A 19,267-nucleotide genomic window follows, 5' to 3' on the forward strand; every position below is an offset into this window, starting at 1 on the left:
TGCTGTAGTAATCAAAATATAGAAGAACAAGAGCCAAAAAGTTATTTTTAGCTGGGTGAATGGGTAAGAAGAGCCACAACTTAAGGATTTTTATACACAAAGAACTTGTAAGATTTAGACTTGAAGCAAAGAGCTCCAAGTGCCTACATCTAAGATAATACACAAATTACAGATTTAGCAGCATACAGTAGAGATGATTTGCTGTGGAAAACAGCTGGGAAGAAGAAAAATCATGAGTATTAAGTCATCCCTGATTAAACAGTGATTAAAGTAGATGCTACAGCTACCAACAATGTCTTTGGTCTTCCTCAACAGATAATAAGCAGGTAGACCATTTTAAAGTTGATTGACTTTACCTCCAAATGGTGTATTGTATTATTTTACTATATTAGAGACCTTTTTTTTTTTTAGAGCATTTTTAGACGATACACAGTACACTGACAGATTTCTGAAGTATAGGATGTAGCACAGGAAGAAAATTGTTTCTACAGCTGTTTTAAAGGAGATTGGACTACAGTAAATATGCAGAAGAGATTGTTCCTACTACATTTGATGACCAAGGTGATCAAAAACAACAGGTCAAAAAAGGAGATAAAGAGGGACAAACAGGACTCTCTGATTTCTGAAGGCTGTATTTTGCTGCATCCAACCAGACTTCTAACATCCTTTTTCCTGTGTTTATCCCACAGTTTTGTTTGAATTGATTTCTGTGAATTCTTCCCAAACAGCTTGCATTTTTAACTGAGGGGAGAAGTGGGAGAAGCAACCCCCCCCCCCCCCCAACATATCAGTCCATAGGCACCTCAGTCAAGCATAAACTACCACCTCACTGGATTTACACAATGTCTTTTGGCAATGATATTGCATTGCTGACTCACTCAGTTTGTGACTGGTAATAACTAGCAATCCCTTCTGGTATTATTGACTAGTAACAACTTTCATCACTTTATACCTATGCTCTGGTTATCTACCTCCCACATTAGCCATTTGACAAGGCTGGTTTGCTTATTGATGCCAGTTCCTTTCTCCAATCATGTTATACCTTCTTAACCTTGTTCTCTATGTATTGGATAGCTAGTGGTATCATGATAGCTTAATGCTATTATCAAAATTACTCGTAAGTTGAAATACTGTTCTCCATTGCATTTAAAACCTTTGCTTTTCAGTACCTCACTAATCCAGCACCAAAAATTAATCAAGACGTATTAATCATTGTTTTCCACCATCCCTGGCAGCTGTACAACTTTTTTTTTCTTTTTACAATAATTATATCTACTGTTTCCTGACAAAAATATCTCTGTGTCCAAAAGCTTGTATGCTTTTGCAGGAGGGAGGGTGGGGGGGGGGTGGTGGAAGACAGGAAAAATAAAAAAGTGAAGGTAAAATTTGATTTCTTCTCCCACTCATACTTGACTGGCCAACCGCTGAAGAGAATACTTTTCATATTCTGCTATGTCCACCTAAGGTTCAGTGAGGAAAGGAGGGGGAGAAGGAGGGAAGAAGAAACTGTTTGCAGAGAAACAACAAATAAAACCCAACCTTGTTTTGTCTGATGCACAGTTCTCTTTCCTAGACAGAAGCACCGTATTTATTTCACTGTTATTTTGATGGCTGTCATCACAGTGGGACAGAATCCTCAAAGCCAACTCTGCTACTGTTTCTAGGCAGTCCAAATCTTGATGTTTTTTGGAGCTCCCATTATTGTAAAATGAAACATCCATGACTTCTCCATAGCTTCCTTCAGCACAGATACTGACAAAAGGATTGGTTTCTTAGTTTTTCAGTATGACTACATCATAATCCACGTTTCCTAATCTCTGACTATCATTTCTAAAATTTGTAATTAAAACTGTCATTACATAGGAACTTCACTTAAAAAGAGCTATAACGCCTGCCTCCAAAAAAACCTTTATAAAATAGAGGCAAACACAGGCTGCTTTTAATTTCTTGAAAGCATTTGGCTACCATCAACCTGTATGCTATAGCTTTGATTTAACAAAGACCTTTTAACTGTCTCTTTCTGTTTCAAGGCTGGATTTCTCCCATTGACCACAAGACAAACGAAAAATGGTAGTGTATTTTCATATTTAAGATGCACTACTTAGCAGGAAACACAATCTGGTTCAGAGCTGTTATTTGAGAAAAGTAGGTTAGATTTTGCTCATGGAATCAACACAGCTCTGTTGATTCCCAAATGGTCAGAACTGATTTGTACAAAAATGTAAGTCCCCAGCATCACTACATCATGTTCGTAAAATATCTGTTCATAACTGCCCTCGACATAGGGCCCTCATCCTCTGAATTCATCCACTAAATGCAGCCTTTCACAACGCACTATTATTTTCAGTTTGTTTCAAGAAGCATAGAGACTGCAGGAAAAGGTGAACCCTTTGCTCATGTGGCTCGAGGCTTTTCCTCCCTTTTGTTTTTTAAGGCCAGAGACGCTCCAGAGCCCCCAACACTGCTCTCTGAAGGAGCATGCAAGTTAACATACACAGCTTTAACACCGCCCGTTTCAACTTAAGCATCCGAATAAAGGTTTTCGCTAGGAAAATATGCATTCGGTATCTCAAAGGGCCCTATGCCAGGGACGGGATGTGGAATAAAAAACCAAAGAGGAGCAAAGCCAGCAGAAGACGATCATCACGTTCCTCACAGAATCACATCATCAAATCCAGACTGGTATACGATAACTGGCGGTTATTTCGTGCGGACGGCTGGTTTATATCGAAGCGGAAAAAAAGAAGTTACACGGCACCTTCTGTGAGATGGTTTACTACTACCTCCTGACAAGCCACCTTTCGCAAGAGCGAGCGAACGCGGCGGGATCCCCTCCCCTCGCCAGCTCCCTCAGCCTGCCGCGCCAGGGCTCGTACGCTACCCGCGACCGAGCGGCCCCTTCGGCCCCGGCGCCCGCCCGAGACGGCCCGCCGAGGCCGCCCGGCCCCGCGGCGGGCGCTGCTCGCCGGGCTCCGGGCGCGGGCCCCTCGCCCCCCGCAGAGCCGAGCCGCCGCGGCTGGGGAGCGGCACGCCGAAGCTCGTGGGAACGGCAGGACGGCTCCTGCCGCCGGCCGCGGGCGAGGCCTGCAGGCACCGGTGCCCCGGCTGCGTCCCCCAGCGCGCCCGGCCCGGCGCCGAGGGGTCGCGGCGGCATGGCCCCCGCCCGCCGCCAAGATGGCCGAGCGCCAGCACCACAATGCAGCCGCTCAGCCTCCCTCCGCGCCGCCTCGCTGGGCGGGCGGAGCGGGAGGCTGCGGCGCGGGAGGCTGCGGCGCGGTAGCCAGCCGCCGAGTTGGCGGGGACTCTCCTCGGCAAGGGCGGCGCTGGTCCACGGCAGAGCGGCCCGCGGCAAGAGGGCGCGGCGACCGCGGCGCGGAACCTTCTGGTCGTGCGGGCCGGGCCCGCGGATCCCCCGTCGCCCACCCAGCCAGGCGCGGGCACAGCCCCGCACGGCGCAGAGGGCAAGATGGAGCCTCCCTGGCGCGCCCGCCGGGCGCAGCGGCCCGCGGAGGCGGGAGCGGAGGCTGCCGCTCTCCCGGCCGCTCCGCACCCGCCGTCCCGCCGGTACCTGCACAGGGGCGGAAGACTTCGTGCCGGGGAGGCTCTGGCGTCAGCTCAGCGCCGGACCGGACCGCTGCGGGATGGGCTCTGCGGCTGGACGCGGACGCTGCTGCGGCGGCCGGTACCGAGCTGCGCACAGCCGATGCTCCGCGCTCTCCTCACTGTCTCCCTCTAGCTCCCACCGCTATTTAAGCAGTCGCCACCTCCGGCGGCCACGCCACATGGGCTGACAGTTTACTCCTCGCCGCAGTCCAATGAGAGCCGGGGCAGGGCCGCCCCGAGCCGGCCCCGGGGTGATGCCCACCCCTGCCCGCCGGAGCCGCTCCGCGGGAGGAGGGGGCCCCGATCGGGCCGGGGCGGACCCCGGCAGGCCTCCGTGCCCGCGGCACCGGGCCAAGCTCTCGCGCCCCGCCCCGTACTGGAGGCCGTGGAAGGCCGGGCGCTGCGGGGGGGGGGGGGGGGCGCCTGGTTTAGGGCCGGCCCGGCCCGGCCAGGGGTGAGGCAGCGCCGACCAACCGCGGGCGCGGACCTCTTCGTGTCCCTCTCCCACCTCCCCGCGGGTGTACACACTGGGGGGGGGGGGGCGCTATTGCCGCGGCGCGCCGGCACCGTGGCTCGGCGAGAGGCGCGGGGACTCGGCGGGCGCCGGGCCAGGCCAGGCCGGACTGCGGATCGCCCGCACGCGCCCGCGGCGCACAAAGGGAAGGGACGCTGGGCTGGACGCGCAATCCCGGGCCGGCACCCAATCCGGAGGCGGGAGCGTGTGGGCGGGGGCGCGGCCCTGCCAATCGCGGGGCCCGTGGGGTGTTGCTAGGCGATAAGGCGATGTGGTGACGGCTGAGGGGACGGCCGGGGCCGCCGGCGGAGCGAGCAGCATCCGCCGCGCTCCGGCGGCGGCGGTCGTTCACCCCGGCGGAGCGCGGTCCCGGGGTTACCACAGGGCAGCGGGCACGCCGGCCGGGGATGCGCTGCCCCGTGCCCGGGCCCGTCGCGCCGCCGCGCCGGGCGGCAGCGGGGCGGGCCGCCGCAGGGGGCAGGCCGCCGCGCTCCCGCGGGCGCCAGAGGCTCGCTCCCCGCCGTGCCCCCGGTACGCCCACCTTCCCGAAGGACGGGAAAGGGGGAGATGGCTCCGCGTGCAGGCACCTTTTCTCCACTTTCTCTGTAACTCCTACTCCTTAAATTAACGCAGAACAGTAAACGAATCTGCATTTTGCTCCGTGCTACCTACGACTGCTACCCCAACGCGAAAGGAGCCCCCCTGCCTCTCGGTCGGCAAGCGCGGGCCCGAAGGCCGGGACGCAGAAAAAGCCCCCACCTCCTCTCGCCCGTGGGTAGAACACGCCTCGCTCAGAGGTCCCGTTCCCATCAGCGCCTTTCCGTGCTGCCAGGGCTGCGCTGAAGCACTGCTGCTACGCCATGCAGCTCGCTGACGACCTCTCGGCAGAACTTTCGCCTTTAGCCATATATTCCTCAATACCGTAACAGTTTTTTAACTCTTCGATAACAACGACAATCAGCAAGTTACTCTTTCACCTTTTCGGTACTCTGTGATCGGCTGGAATTCTCTTTTTTATAGGCTCTCCTTTCTCTGTACAATTTAATAGCTCCCACAGAAGTACCTCCTCACCACTCTTTCTCCTCTGGTTTTTAAGAATCAACGCCCAATTTGTTAAATATTTTGGTCATAAGAGAAACACACAAGAGTTTCCCCCATGCATTTAGTACACACTTAGCGCAACCTCCCCCCCCACAGGATCCAAGCAATATGTTCATGTTATTTATTGTCATTATGCATACTTATACGCTATGTTCTTATAGTTACTCTGAAACAAATATACGACAATTGAACTACTTTTTTTTCTATCGCAAATAAAACAAAATGGGACAATCAAGAGCTATCATCTTCTCTTACCTACAGTTGCCTTAAGGAAACCTGTTTCTCAGGGAAACGGAATAAATTAAAGTTGCGTTTCTGGCAAGAGGTCTGCATGACCAGGCATGCCAGGTAACGTACGGGGGGGGGGGGGGGGGAACAACCACAAAGAAACCCCCAAACCCCTCAAACAAGCAAACAAAAAACCTAAAAACCTGCAAAGAAACCTACACAAAGGCATTTCTGAAGTCTGCAGCCCATGAGCTTATATCTATGATGTAAGGAATAAAGAGTAATGTATTCCAGGCTCAGATGCAGTGTTAGACAGATTATGGTACAAAGTGCTCTTTTACTAAGGGCACACTGCTTTTAACACCAGTAAATGCACAGGATCTCACAGCACTGAAATACTGTGCATCTCCACAGTTCAATATTAAACATGGCATTGGAAATTAAAAAATTATTTTTCAGGATAATCTACAGCTATTAAAAACTCTGGAATTTACATGTTGTGTTCTAGAAATAACCAGTGAGAGCTGTAACTGGTGTGATCTGGGCCAAAATTCCTGTACTTGTTAGAAACCACTATGCTTTGAGCTACAGAAAGAGCTCATTCAGGGCCTGGTTCAAGGGAATGCATCATGTTGTTCCGGCTCATGAACAATGTTAAATGTTGAATCCAATGACAGGATTTTCAAGTAATTAAATGATTTAGAAAGAAGCTCACAAGGTCTCTCAGGCCTCATATCAGGTTGGTAACATCCCAATGACATTTACTGCAGATTTAGCATCTGATTATATCATAGCACCTTTACACTGAACCAAAACATTTTCAGCAGAGAGTAGAAAAATAATTATTCAAATTCTCAGAATGATTACCACCACATTGTCAGATGCCAAAGAGAGCAGCTGTTTGCAAAGAGTACCAGGAAAGCATTTCTAAAAAGAAAAGTCCTACAAAAAAAATAGCGCTGGTGGGTAAGTAGCTCTCTTCCTTCATTAATCCTGTTTAGATTTTATATGTTTTTTAGCAGCAACTGAGAAGCATTATTCACTTCAGTGATACCACTCACAGAATCACAGAATCGCTTAGGTTGGAAGGGACCTCTTGAGACCACCTAGTCCAATCCTTCTACTCAAGGAGGGTCAGCGGGAACAGGTTGCCCAGGACCATGTCTAGTTGGGTTTTGACTATCCCCACAGACGGAGACTCCATAAACTCTCTGGGCAATCTGTTCCAGTGCTTGACCACCCTCACAGTAAAAAAGGTTTTTCTTGCATTTTTCGTGTGTGTTTCCTTTACTTACAGTAAAGTTTATCACTGTAATATCCCAAGACAGCTCAGCATTACTGGAAATGTTACAAAAATACACTGATTACTTGTTTCAATGTCCTGGAGTGTTCATAACTATATAGATACCCCTCATTAAATCACAGCTCATTCAAGTTTTCTTTTAGTTTCATCTGTCGTAAGACTTATTTCTTACAATGCTTCTGTATGATTCTAAGTGTTGCTAATGAATATGTTTCTCACTGCTTTGAGCTCTGTGCAATCTCTTGTTAAGAAAAATGTAATTACTGGTGTGACAACAGAAGTTTAATTTTATACTCTCTCATGCTGTCTGAACGAGTGGAAAGAGCTACAGCAGATTCAGGCGTAATCTTTTCAAACCCCTGTATTTCAAGTAGAAAGATAGCTGCACAGGATTAACGGTTGCATTGTTAATCATAAGAAAACAAGTAGGTTGAGGCATCCCACTTCTAAGCTTAAATCACATCTACAGTTTCACAACAAAATATTTGCTAAAGACCTGCAAGCCCTGCCTAAAGGCACAAGGCTTTACGTATGTATTAACTGGGCATTTCTAAATCCACGATGCAAGCGATATTTAACATATATAATTGAAATAAATCAGTATTAACAGTGAAGACAGTAATCTCATAATGTACACAGATTAACCTTTACTTTAGGGTTCACAGTATGAAACAGGGTATTTGTTCTCTCTTCTGACTGCAAACATCCCAACTCGACATACAAAAATGAAATATTTAGACCTGATTTATAGATTTCAAAGTAAGTTAATAGCAAGTGTGGACCTGGAACTTGCTGCCAACAAAGAAATCAGTCTTTAATATTATAGTTGCGGATTTTTGCCATTTTAGAAGAGATTTTTGGTTTTATGGGATGAGCACAAGGTAAATTCCTGGATTTTAACTTCTGCTGAACTTCCAGCCTGGTTCCTCTGACTGTCAAATCTGCAGATGGCATTTCAAGTTTGTCCTTGGTTTTGATAAGTTGCCGAGATTCTTCAGATTGCTCAGGTGAGCGTGTAACTTCAAACTCCACTGCTCAAAAAGAGGAAGAAAAATACTTTGTAGTTATGTTTGTATTTAATTATGAGACTGGATAGTTGAAAAGAACTGGTTTACTCTTTTTCTCTAGATATATTGCTGCCATACTGCCACATTGTCAAAGTCTTATATTGAGTGAGTAACAGAACCATTTCTGTACATAAGAGGCATAGAACTGTCCATTAAGGCTTGCTACGCCAATAGTATAATACATCAGCATCCCCTGCTAAATCCTCACTTCATCTGTACCTGTTCATTCTCTATTAGCATCAGACTGCTTAAGAGAGGAGAAAGACAGACAGCTGGAAGGTCGGTGTAACTGTTCAAGTCCAGGACTACCCATCTGTTCAGCTGTTTTTAAACATCACATTTTACAAGTTTACCCTCCTCTCCATTGTGTGAGAACATCTGTATCAATCAAGGCAATACCAACACACTGGACAACACGATACAAAGCTAGATCTACCTGTTCCTGTATTGGGAAACGGTGATAAAGTAGTTGGCTGCAATAGTTTGATCCGTTTCAAGAAGTCATCAGCAGCCATAAAAGCTGCAGCAAAACATGCTTGGATATGCATGATCCAAAGGGCTCAAAGGCAATTCTGTGGGCTTGACAAAGCTGCACTAATACCATTATCTTTTGCGGGTTTTTTTATCTTCTCTCACAGAGGAAGGCATTTACTGTGGAAATCTTAATTTTTGTTGTCTAAAATATCTGCGTGTACTAGAGAGGACTAACTCAAAAATTAACGTCTTTGGTTGGGAAGGAGGGAGACTGGTCTTAATACCAATCGGAGTCCATTCTGTAGCTTCTCGCATAATTGTCTGAAAACCACTATCTCCAACTAACTGAACTTTAGTCTTATCTCACAGGTTTCATTAGGTAAGATAAGTGGAATTGGTCAGTCACAGTATTCATTGTAAGCTATAGGTAATATTTACAGGTGCTTGGCTCCAGCCATTTAATCCTTATTTTTCAAGGCACTGAGATTTTAACTTTAGATTTTCGATGGAGAGCCAAAGCAGACAGCAGAAGTAGCCATAATATACTTGCGACAACACACACTACAGCATTCTGTACTAGTTGAATTTTCTGAGCATGACAGGCTTCAGTCCCAGGTACTATTCAATCAAAGTGCAAGAAAAAGAGGTGCACAAATTGACAAAGATAAGTTATTAGTAGGATAAGGTAAATTTTCATGGTCAACAGAACATGGTAGAAAGTTCAAACAAAATTCTACATGGAAGGAAATAAAAAATATTCTTGAATTATGGAATGAATTAATCTATTGAGGGTTTATAGCTCTATGCAAAGCATGACACTGTGGCTAGTGTCAAAACATAACACTTTTCAAAATAATTTTTATGTTGAGGCTTAGTTTGAACCAGCTGTTCACTCATGTGTGTGCAATCTCTGCACTAAGTCAGCTTGGTGGCATTTGTTATTACAGGTGGCAAAAGCTCAGTGGACTCTTGTGCTATTGATGCGAAATCCTGTTGTTCAGCTTGCCACCTAGTGGTTACCTACAGATGTAGAAGGTATGAAAGAAGATGCTTGAGCCCATGGAAGACCTTTGGATGTATTTTCCTGCCTGGAAAAAGGAGTTTAATCATTACAGTGGATTACCCTAGACCTCTACCACATCTGACAGGTAATAAAGCAGAATTTCACAACATCAACAGCTTAGAACAGTGGAGGCAGCAGTGTCGGAAAGGTACTGGATACAGCTTCAAAGATTATTTTGCTTGAACAGGAGCTGCAACAGAATGAGATTACCTCTTGTTTGTGGTCTAAATAACAGCAATGAGCAGATCCATAAATAGCACACAGTCAGCAGTACTTACAGAGAGTCTGTTTTTTGAAATACTCCCTCAGTTTTGAAGGGTCTTTTTTTATTCAACCAAGGGGATGGCTTTCACAAATAATGTGGGAGGCCCTAATCCTGTAGATCCAAAGGCAAAGTAACCAAGCACCAATGAATCACATGCATCCCTTCCTCTCAAGTCTTCTGTATGCTTGTCGCTTGACAGTAGTAGAGACACTACAGTTATAACTAGTAAAGGCTACTTAGGTGTTTGGAAGAACAACATAGAACACAAGGATTCTATATGGCTATTGTAAAGTTTTGGACTGTCAAAAAGCCATGTTAACACAGAAATTTAAAAGCATGAAATTGCAAACTTGTAAAGTTAGTTCTACAAAATAAAAAAAGACAAAGAACAAATAACCCAGAATTAGAAATGCTATTTAAAGTGAAATATCCTATGAGAACACTGAATAAGGACCTTCATATGTTACTGGTTCTGCTTGGGACTGTTCACATGTGTGAAGGACATTGAATAAAATCAGCATGAATATGCACTGTGCCGTAAAATTTAAATGCAGTAGCTTTGTTTTCACAAACAAACAATGAAAAAGCACACCTAATTTACAAGCGTGCAACTTACTTTCAGAAGTGACCTTGGGAACAAGAGCTAGTAAGATCATAGTTAAGAGCCTAAACTGCTTTTGAAAATGGACCTAAATGTTTAGTGTATTGAAATGCTTAACGTATCTATTTGATGTGTGTTAACTACAGTCAGAAATTAATATTCACAGATTTTTTTTTAGAACTAAAGAGATACAGCTAGACATGTTGTATGAGCGAACTGAAATTTCCCCAGATGGAAAATTTCATTTAAGAAACTTGTCTCTAGATATTTGCTTATGGCTAAAAGTGCTTCTGAAGGAACACCAACTCAAACAAGTTCCTATTCAGGAGAAGAACATTTAAGTGAAGAAAATGTAACTAGGGGATTAGTTAATATTTGTGAAACACTTCAAAGATGAAGTTTTATGTAACACAGAAAAGAAATCATGAGTCTTTCTCTGATTGGAGCCAGAATGAAGCCAGAGCCAGAGCTCTCTTTCTGTTTGTTAATATTTTACCAGATTCTTTCTCTGGCCAGCTTTTTACCCACATGGATTGCTCTTAGAACTGTCAGTGATGTCAAAGCTGTTGAAATTCTGTCTAGTGTGGAAACACTTAAGATAACTTTTGATCCATAAAGTGTAGAATTTCAGACCACAGAGCTTTTGCAAGTAATAGTAACAACGAGAATTATAGTAAAAGAAACTCTTCTATCTAAGTTCAAATAGTAAACCAGAAAAGTTACTTTGCTTCAAAGCAGCTCAATCTTGTTCTTTGTTAGGCTACAATGTAAACTCAAATTAATATGCCCAGGACATAGTTCTGAGATCTGTGGAGTGGGGTTTCTCATAAGGTACAGTGCGAACATCCACCGCAAGCGGAGCCCTCCTCTGGCATGGAAAATACAAAGTTTCATCTACCTCAAAAGTGTGTAAAACAAGTGACTAGTGGGGACATTCCAAGTGCAGACACAGCTTGCCATACACTCTTCTTCCCTCTGCACTGACCCCAGCCTCTGTTGACCCAAGTTGATCAGGAGCTTTTCACATGGCACCACAAAGCACCCTTCACAGTATTGGCTTCACTCTAAATGCAGTCTTATAGTCAAACTTTACTATGCGATGTTTGCCTGTCTTTCCAGAAAAACTAGTAAGTGTCTCAAATAGCAAGTAAAAACTTCATTAAGCTAAATTACTTGAAAGAAAAATAAATTCCAATTCTCTAAATGTTTTACAAGGCTTCCCCTCCTCCTGCCTAACATTTATTCTAAAATCAAAAAAGGCCCTATAGCCCACAGGTGAGTAGAGAAACCTTGCAGCATGTACAGAAGCTAATCACACGGTTGTATACACGTGTCATGATTTTCAGAGGAAAGCATACAACTCTTCTGACAAGCTACTTTCCTTTGAGGATGGCCTGTCATCAGCTTTCAAGATGCATATGATATGGATCACCAGCTGAAGTCTCCCACCTGCTCTCAACCTCTGGGATAGGGCATATAAAACGGAAAGAGAGAGAGAAGCATATTTCTTACTAGTACAGTCTACGGACGTAACACTGACGCTTTTAATATCATTGTGGCTTGTATCTGTCTATCTCTGTAGCAGGATCTTTTTCTTTCAATAATGCAGAACAATAAAAACACCTGAACAAGGAACCTGTGTTCTTTCTAAACCCTTTCTTTCTACTTATCTGGAGAATTAACATACAAATTATTAAATCCATCTCATTCCTGCAGTATAAACTAAGAATCAGCAGGTAGAGTAAGGAGAGAGAAAATTAAAATATCTCATAGCCTTCTGACTTGCTTGGAAGCTTCCACAAGTTCTGAATTTGATGGTGAAATGAACAAAGTATATGACAGTCCACTTCAGTAATTCACTGTTAACATGTAGCCATAAATGCTCCTGAGTCACTGAATTGTGTCATATGCTGCAAATACAGCAAATTGCAGGGCTTACTTGAGATGCCAACCATTTTAAGTCCCAATAGGCTGTTTTGTACATGAAAAAAATGAAGGAAGCTGTTCAACAGGTTCAGAAAATCATTCTCACTACAATTGTTTCTGTTTCACCAGAAATGCCCATAAAACACAGCTACTGCTGCGACAGATTTGTACAGAGTTCAACTTGTAAAAGAAATGTTTGAATAAGCAAACTTGCTTGCTTTGTTGCAAGTCATTTTTTGTTACTGAGCTTTCAAGTCTGTGTGTGCGTCACTTTTATCTGAAAGCCCAGCACCGAGTCACTCTGTCTTAATGACTGTTCTATCCACTGTAACCATGTGTTTGATGAATGTATTAAACTCAAGTGAGTGGTTTTAAACAGGAAAGATTGAGTTAATTTTCCATAGCTCAGGCATGAAAAATAATGCAAGCTTCTGCTAAAAATCAGAAGCAGAACTCCTTGAAAATTTTGTATATTCTGCTCTGTGACATTCTTCCAAAAAAGAAAGATTTTGCTTTCACAATCTTGTTTTCTGAAATGCAGAATTCAGTATAGTAAAATTAAGGATACCATTTGGATGGTTTCCTGGAGGAGAAAGCTAAGCAACATAAAAGAGTTTTTAAAAGTCCTATTTTTGCAATGAAGTATTTCAGGGCCTGCATGTTTGAGTAAGAAGTTCTGCTCAGGTGTTCTTAGGGTAAATCTGGATGCAGAGATCAAATTAAGGTTGTTCTCAGGAAAATACCACCCCTTATTGATGCTTCACTTGTTTCATGTTGGCAGTATCATCTTTCCCTTTTGCTGTTTTCTAGATCCCCAAAAATCTACAGTAAGTTTTGCAATGGTGGCTGGAAATTTCTAGACATTAAGAAACTGATGTCCTTGTAAGGCTGCCAGTGGTGTTGCATCATGCATACAGCAGCATGAAACTGCATGGCACTATCAGTAATGTTTCAAAGACATCCTTTCGCTTATCCTGTCAATATAGGCCTGACCTGAAATATTCTTCCTATTTCAGTTCCAGCCCCACAAAAAAAAGCACATGAATCATGACTGTCAGCACTATGTCCATTCCAGTCCTACAGGTCTGTCAGTGCACATTACTTTGTCCCTGCAATGCACTGCTGTTGTGAATAAATACACTTATAATCCATTCTTCATTTTGAAAGCCCTTTAAAATATTTTTTTCTTGTGTGCTGCTAAAGATGGTTCATTGCACCTATACACTGGTTTAAAAATAGATATAATGTAGGTTGGAAAGGACCTCTGGGTGAAATGTCACAGTGCTTATCACTCCCTGCTCAGAATGTATCTTGACACAACTTGTGTCCACTGCCTCTTTTCTTTTCAGTGTGCACCTCCAAGAGTCTGGCTCTGTCTTCTCCAAAATCCCTTACTGGGTAGTTAAAAACCAGCAATCAGACCACCTGTTGGCTTTCTTCTCCACACTGAACAATGCAGCTCTCTAAGGCTTTTCTCCTGTAACGTGTGTTCCAGTGCCCTAGCTGTCTTGGTGGCTCTCCATTGGTCTCCAGATTGTCAATCCTTTGTACCAGAGGGTCCAAAACTGGACACTGTACTCTGGATGTGGCCTCACAAGTACCAAATAGAGGGGAACAAGCCACTTCCCTTAACCCACTGGTTGCATTCTTGCTCCTGCAATCTGGTATGTGGTTAATGGCACATGAGCATCTATGTAATGGTAACAGGTCACTATTAATATAAAGCTCATTTGAAAAGGCTAAATGGCTGCCATGTTACTCCACAGCTGCCACCAGATCATCAAATGATGATGATAAAAATAATAATATCAAAACCAAAAAACCAAACAACCCACACAAGCCCCACAACATTGTAAGAAATAATTTATTGAATGCTACGCATCTTATTAAAATATAAAAATCACCTTTACTTGGAACATTTTGGAGAAATGTTTGTCTGTCTATTTATAAAGACCTTTAATAAAGAAGAGTCTACAGTCCTGCTGGGGAACATACTCCATTATTAGCCATCCTTAAAGTTTTTCCAGTATTATAATTTAAGGCCATTACTAAAGTTTTTCCAGTATTATAATTTAAGGCCATTACTTTTTGTCCCATCCACAGCAGGTGTTAGAACAGTTTTCCAAAGTTTTACCAATGAAGGATTACTTCATGAACAGGCCAACAGCGTGGGAGACATAACATTCATCTGCAATATACCGCTCAACATAATGGCTACCATTAAAAAGTTCCTTTACAATTTGCCTGTGAAGAGGCTACACTTCACTGCACATATCTTACAAATGGCACTCCTGCTAAAATTTCCAAGAACATGGTGCTTTTTGTAGAAGTATAACATTGATTAACGTTCAGTCTATGACCTAGGCTTTACCTTCTCCTCTCATCCTAAACCTGATACTGTCTGACATGTAAGGTCAGGATGCTGTCGCACATATAAGAATTTGTGTCTGCTTTTATTTTTTTATGTTCCAAATTGTTGCACTGGATTATAAAATTCTAGTGGATAACAACACCTAGTTCACTGTGTGCCCACAGCATATACCACATTATGCCCATGACCTCACTTTTGGCCTTTAGGATTTAGCACACTAAGCTGTACTGTAGCCATTAACCTGCCACAAAAATGATTAAGCAAGGATTTGCCAAATTACAATTTGATCTAACAGTCATTTGGCAACACATGAAGTGTGCAATTCTCAGACAGACACTTTCATATCTGCCCCAGATAAGGTTTAGACTATGTCAAAACAGAAGGGTATTTGCATTTCCAGGAGTATCTAATAAAAGGGGAGAAGTATTTGCAACAATAGCATTAAAACCAGAGCGCTATATAGGCATTCCTCTTAATTCTTACTTCTGCTGGCAACAGTGAAATTCCCTTCACGTAACTCATTAGATCTTCAGATTCTGATTACAGGACTGTAATAACAGTAGCAGTCATGTAAAAAATTTAGTGGAAGGGGGCAGAATCCACTACTGTACTTCCATTCTTCTACAAGAGTCAAATACTGTGACTACTTTACAAAAGCATGCTTACCTTGGTCAGTGTTCTTTTGAGGACTGAGAACAGGAGGGCTTGATCCCATTTCTAAAGTTTGCCAAATACCTTGGCAGAAATTATGTGCTCCAGATGAAGAAAGCTGGACTTGCTGGGCTTGACTAGGACTCTGCCTGAGTGGCTGACTCTGAACGATTTTTGAGGATGTATCTGCCTTTCGTTGCTCTGGCTCATGATTTTCAATAGAGAAATCTAGCTGAACCTGCTCAAATTCAAACACAATCTTACAGAGATACATACGTTTCACATCAAAGACATCTGAAAATTGGTTAAATCTCACAGGGGCATCTTGGTCTTGGAAAGATAGAAGGTTTCAGCAAGAGGCAAGACAAAAGAAAATTATTAGTTTTAGTTTTGAAAGGTTGTATAAGGAGATTAATTACAACATCATGAAAGTGATTGAGAAACACTAGTTTATTAAGTGTTAACAGATACTATTTTGTACAGGAACAATGCATAACTTAAAAAAATACCTATATTTTTAAGTCTTCCAGGAGATGACTGTTGAGCAACTGCAATTGAAAAATCCAGCTGAAGGCAAATTACACTGATGATAAAACTGCACTGTACCTCAGCAGATGGTAATTTTGTTTCTTCTCCACAGCTGCTTGGAGCTTCTTCTTCCTTTAAGCTGGGGCAGGCAATTAAAGAAGACATCCTTGAGGGATGGTGTTGCTTTGTATACTGCAGCTCCTAATATGAAATATTACATTAACACAAATAACGCATGGTCTCTAAAAATAATACATTTATAGCTCAGTCTGCTGTTACACTGCTAGATTTAAAATAATCAGTTATAAATAATATTAAACAAAATTATGTTCCCTTCGGATCAATAGGGCCACGCTACCCTCATAATAAACCTCTCACTAAATCTGTTCAAAATCTACATTTCCTGCTGCTGTTACTATCATCCTGCTTGTTACTCAAGTTTACATTGTCAGGGCCATTCTTCACTTTTGTCGTTTCCCATTATTAAATTACAGAAGAAAAACTCCCAAAGAAGTCCTAAAAACCGAAACAAAATAAAGCAACTATGGAAAAGTAATTTGTCAGCAACGAAAAAACCTAATTACCACACAAAGTTTCCCCAACTTTCAACATGTAGCCATTAAAGTGAGATTTGATGAAAAGCAGACTACTTCAGCCCTGTCAAAGGAGATGAAAACAAACATCAAAGTCTTTTATTGTATATTTAAGACTAAAGAAGCAAAACATGAGCCTATCATATAAAGTAACTGACACTGAAATTCCCGTAGGTATGATAGTAATATGTTCTCTCAGTTTTTGGTAAGGATGATGATCTTGAACACAGGAGCAAATGTAGTCTGACTAGTAAGAGTGATTACCTAGAAGAAAAACATCCAAACTAGAATAGCAGTGTTCGGAAGCTCAACCTGGAGCTCAGCTTCAATGCAGGAGCTGAAGCCTCAGCAGGTATGTTCTGGGTAAAGAGCTGCCTGGAATGAGACTACTGAAGATGAACAGCTTGGATATAAGAAGGGCTATCCTTCTTTCTAGTCTGGACAAATTCCAGCAGTAACAGAGATGATCCCAAAGGTTCCAGAGCTGGAAAGATCCTCAATGATAGCCACTTCAACCATGACCTCCAAGCAACCCATGAGCTGAAGAGGTTGGACTACTACTGCTGGAGTTTAGCACACCACCTGGAAACTCACAGTCAAATGCTACTTCTCCAAGAGCCACGGACACATTGTATTTTTAAAATCTATTTATTCTTACAAAAGGAAGAATAATGTTTCAAGATTTTAAAAAGAACATGGGAGACACAAGATGTCACAAAAATAGCAAACAGTACGTAGTTCATTAAAAATAAGGCAAGGGAAGACTGGGATGGATGGGCAATGAATATTCATTGGTCTCAATTTAAGAGTCAGCTAAGTTCTAAGATGAGCTGTGAAAGAAAGAAAAATTTAAAAGGTGGAGAAGAAAAAAAAAAAATTGTAAAAAATGTGGGTTTGAATTGTGGCAATTTTGCCCAGATCTGGAAATCGCTTTTACATACATTTAGTATAAGCATTTAGCTAATCCTTTCCAGACCTCGATCCAAGCAGTGCACAGATGAAACAAGCAGTCTACAAAAGGTCTCCTCAAATGCTTTGCTGGACCCTAATCTCCTTTGTAAAAATTATTCCCCATGTTAGAGTTTAAGAGCTTAAGAAACAGTTCACTGAACTGAAAGTGGATGGCAAAGGATGGCAAGCCTGTGACTTTAAGCTAGTAAGATGTTCACAAGCATCCTGAACAAATTATATACCCACAAGCACGCTGAGGCATTCCACAGTAAGTTCACCTGTTGGCAGAACATTTTCCAGGCTTCCTGCACACTTTAACAGCTGCCTCACCTATTTCCTTCTGAAACCCCGCAAGAGGGAGATCAGAATCTTATGCTCAGGACTGTCATCTAGGACCAGAGCTGACCTTTTCACCTTGGAGTTTTACAAAAATTTTAAGATCTTCTGCTCCAGAAGTAGCCCCATACCACTATCCCATAAGATGTATCATTGACACGCCAGCAAGGCTATTTATTTAATGCTCCCCAATTCTTTTCTCTGAGGACCTTCCTCACGCTACAACAAGATGCTAATACTTCTTGTGACAGTGCTGCTGTGACAGGTCTTGATCAGGTCCTCAAACTGTCAATGAAGAGTTGCAAAACAGTGCTGCATTCCCAGACCTGTTCACACTTGAATAATTTGTGCTTGAATAATTTGAGCTTGAATAATTGAGCTTGAATAATTTGAGCCTTCTCAGTCTCGGAACTCAGTTGGCTTTCACTATGGTATGTCCTAACTAGTATTTTTGATGCCCGCACTAATACTTTTGATGTCAAAAGAACTCACTTAGATAAATTTTGTGAAATATACCAGATTCTCCAGCTCACGTTACACTTATCTGACTGACCTGTTAGTTCTCAGTTTCTGTTATCTTAGACTATCTGCTATATCTAAGGAAGAATAAGTCTCCATTAGCTCTGTAAAGGTACACCAGATGGCATTCTCAGTTTATCACTGTCTGATGGATGGTTTACAATGTTTGCTCACATTGCAACCTTTAAAACTTCTTCATTGACTAATGAGCAGTAAAGAAGAACAGGGGCTTATCTTCACTCAAGCAATCTGTTCAAATTTGGTTCTAATTGACTCTAACAGCATAGCCTTTTGGACTTCAGGCAACCTTTCTCTATCAAACAGGAGCGCCCCTCCTGTTGGATATCTTCGGCTAGGAAGAAGCTAAGAGAAATTCAAGCACCTGTGATAGGACATCCAAACACAGAGTTCTTCCCTGCCAGGTTCCCTTAGAACATATTCCAAAATATTGCCATAGATTCAATCTGCTAGATTCACCTTAGCCAAGAAACATATATACCCATTTTCTTCCCCAAATATATGCCTTTCCCGGCTGAAATACTGCTGCATACGTTGGATGCTTGGAGAGCCTTTTCCTTTCATATTCAAATGTTTGAGCCCTCCAAACAAGTACTACCTGTTTTTACTACTATTCTTTATCCAAGAGAACAGCAATGCCCTGCAGAAGCTGGATAACTGTCTGCCTAAAGACCTGATAGCAGAAGACTGAACTCAACCCTGTCAACACTTGTTCTCAAATTTGATTGCTGGACAACTTTTTCCATTGTTTTCTTAAATCAACTGACCCAGAAATTTTTGTAATTAGTCCAGCTAACATCCCTCATGGGTATAACTACAAGGCTAATCTGCAGCACTATTTTACTTCACAGGAAAAAAAAAAATCTATTTTCGGCAGAACTAAATTGCAAATTGAAAGCATGTCATCCCCAGATATACAACTGGTTAAATTAGTGCCAGCTGAGTCACTTAACCTTCATTTACTTAATTTGTAGCACTTATTCTAAGCAACTACAGAGGTTAATATGTTTTTTTTTCTTTAACATCATTCTTATATGTAAGAAAAATAAAAAATTCATTACAATTTACTTCCACTGGCTTTTTTAAGAAACTCACCTTTGTCATTCAAACTGTCTGATTGGATGGTTCATACACTTTGTAATACATTTAGGCCAA

The 19,267-nt window shown here is 42.7% G+C and overlaps 2 protein-coding genes across 14 annotated transcripts in view; both read right to left on the reverse strand.

Moving 5' to 3' along the window:
* FASN (fatty acid synthase) overlaps nucleotides 1-3,761 on the reverse strand; it is a 45,866-nt gene extending 42,105 nt beyond the window's left edge. The window contains exon 1 of the mRNA XM_030013771.2: nucleotides 3,569-3,761. The gene's annotated coding sequence lies outside the window, so the exon portion shown is untranslated. The remainder of the gene's footprint in view (nucleotides 1-3,568) is intronic.
* A 2,962-nt stretch (nucleotides 3,762-6,723) lies between these two features.
* CCDC57 (coiled-coil domain containing 57) overlaps nucleotides 6,724-19,267 on the reverse strand; it is a 52,560-nt gene continuing 40,016 nt past the window's right edge. For all 13 annotated transcript variants that reach the window (XM_030014652.2, XM_030014653.2, XM_030014660.2 and 10 more), the window contains 3 exons: nucleotides 15,774-15,896; nucleotides 15,183-15,405; nucleotides 6,724-7,780 (listed from right to left, as the gene is read on the reverse strand). In XM_030014652.2, the coding sequence (XP_029870512.1) occupies nucleotides 7,557-7,780; nucleotides 15,183-15,405; nucleotides 15,774-15,896 (570 nt within the window). In that variant the 3' untranslated portion in view covers nucleotides 6,724-7,556. The remainder of the gene's footprint in view (nucleotides 7,781-15,182; nucleotides 15,406-15,773; nucleotides 15,897-19,267) is intronic.

This window comes from Aquila chrysaetos, chromosome 5 (assembly GCF_900496995.4).
Source record: "Aquila chrysaetos chrysaetos chromosome 5, bAquChr1.4, whole genome shotgun sequence".
Classification (NCBI taxonomy): Eukaryota; Metazoa; Chordata; class Aves; order Accipitriformes; family Accipitridae; genus Aquila; species Aquila chrysaetos.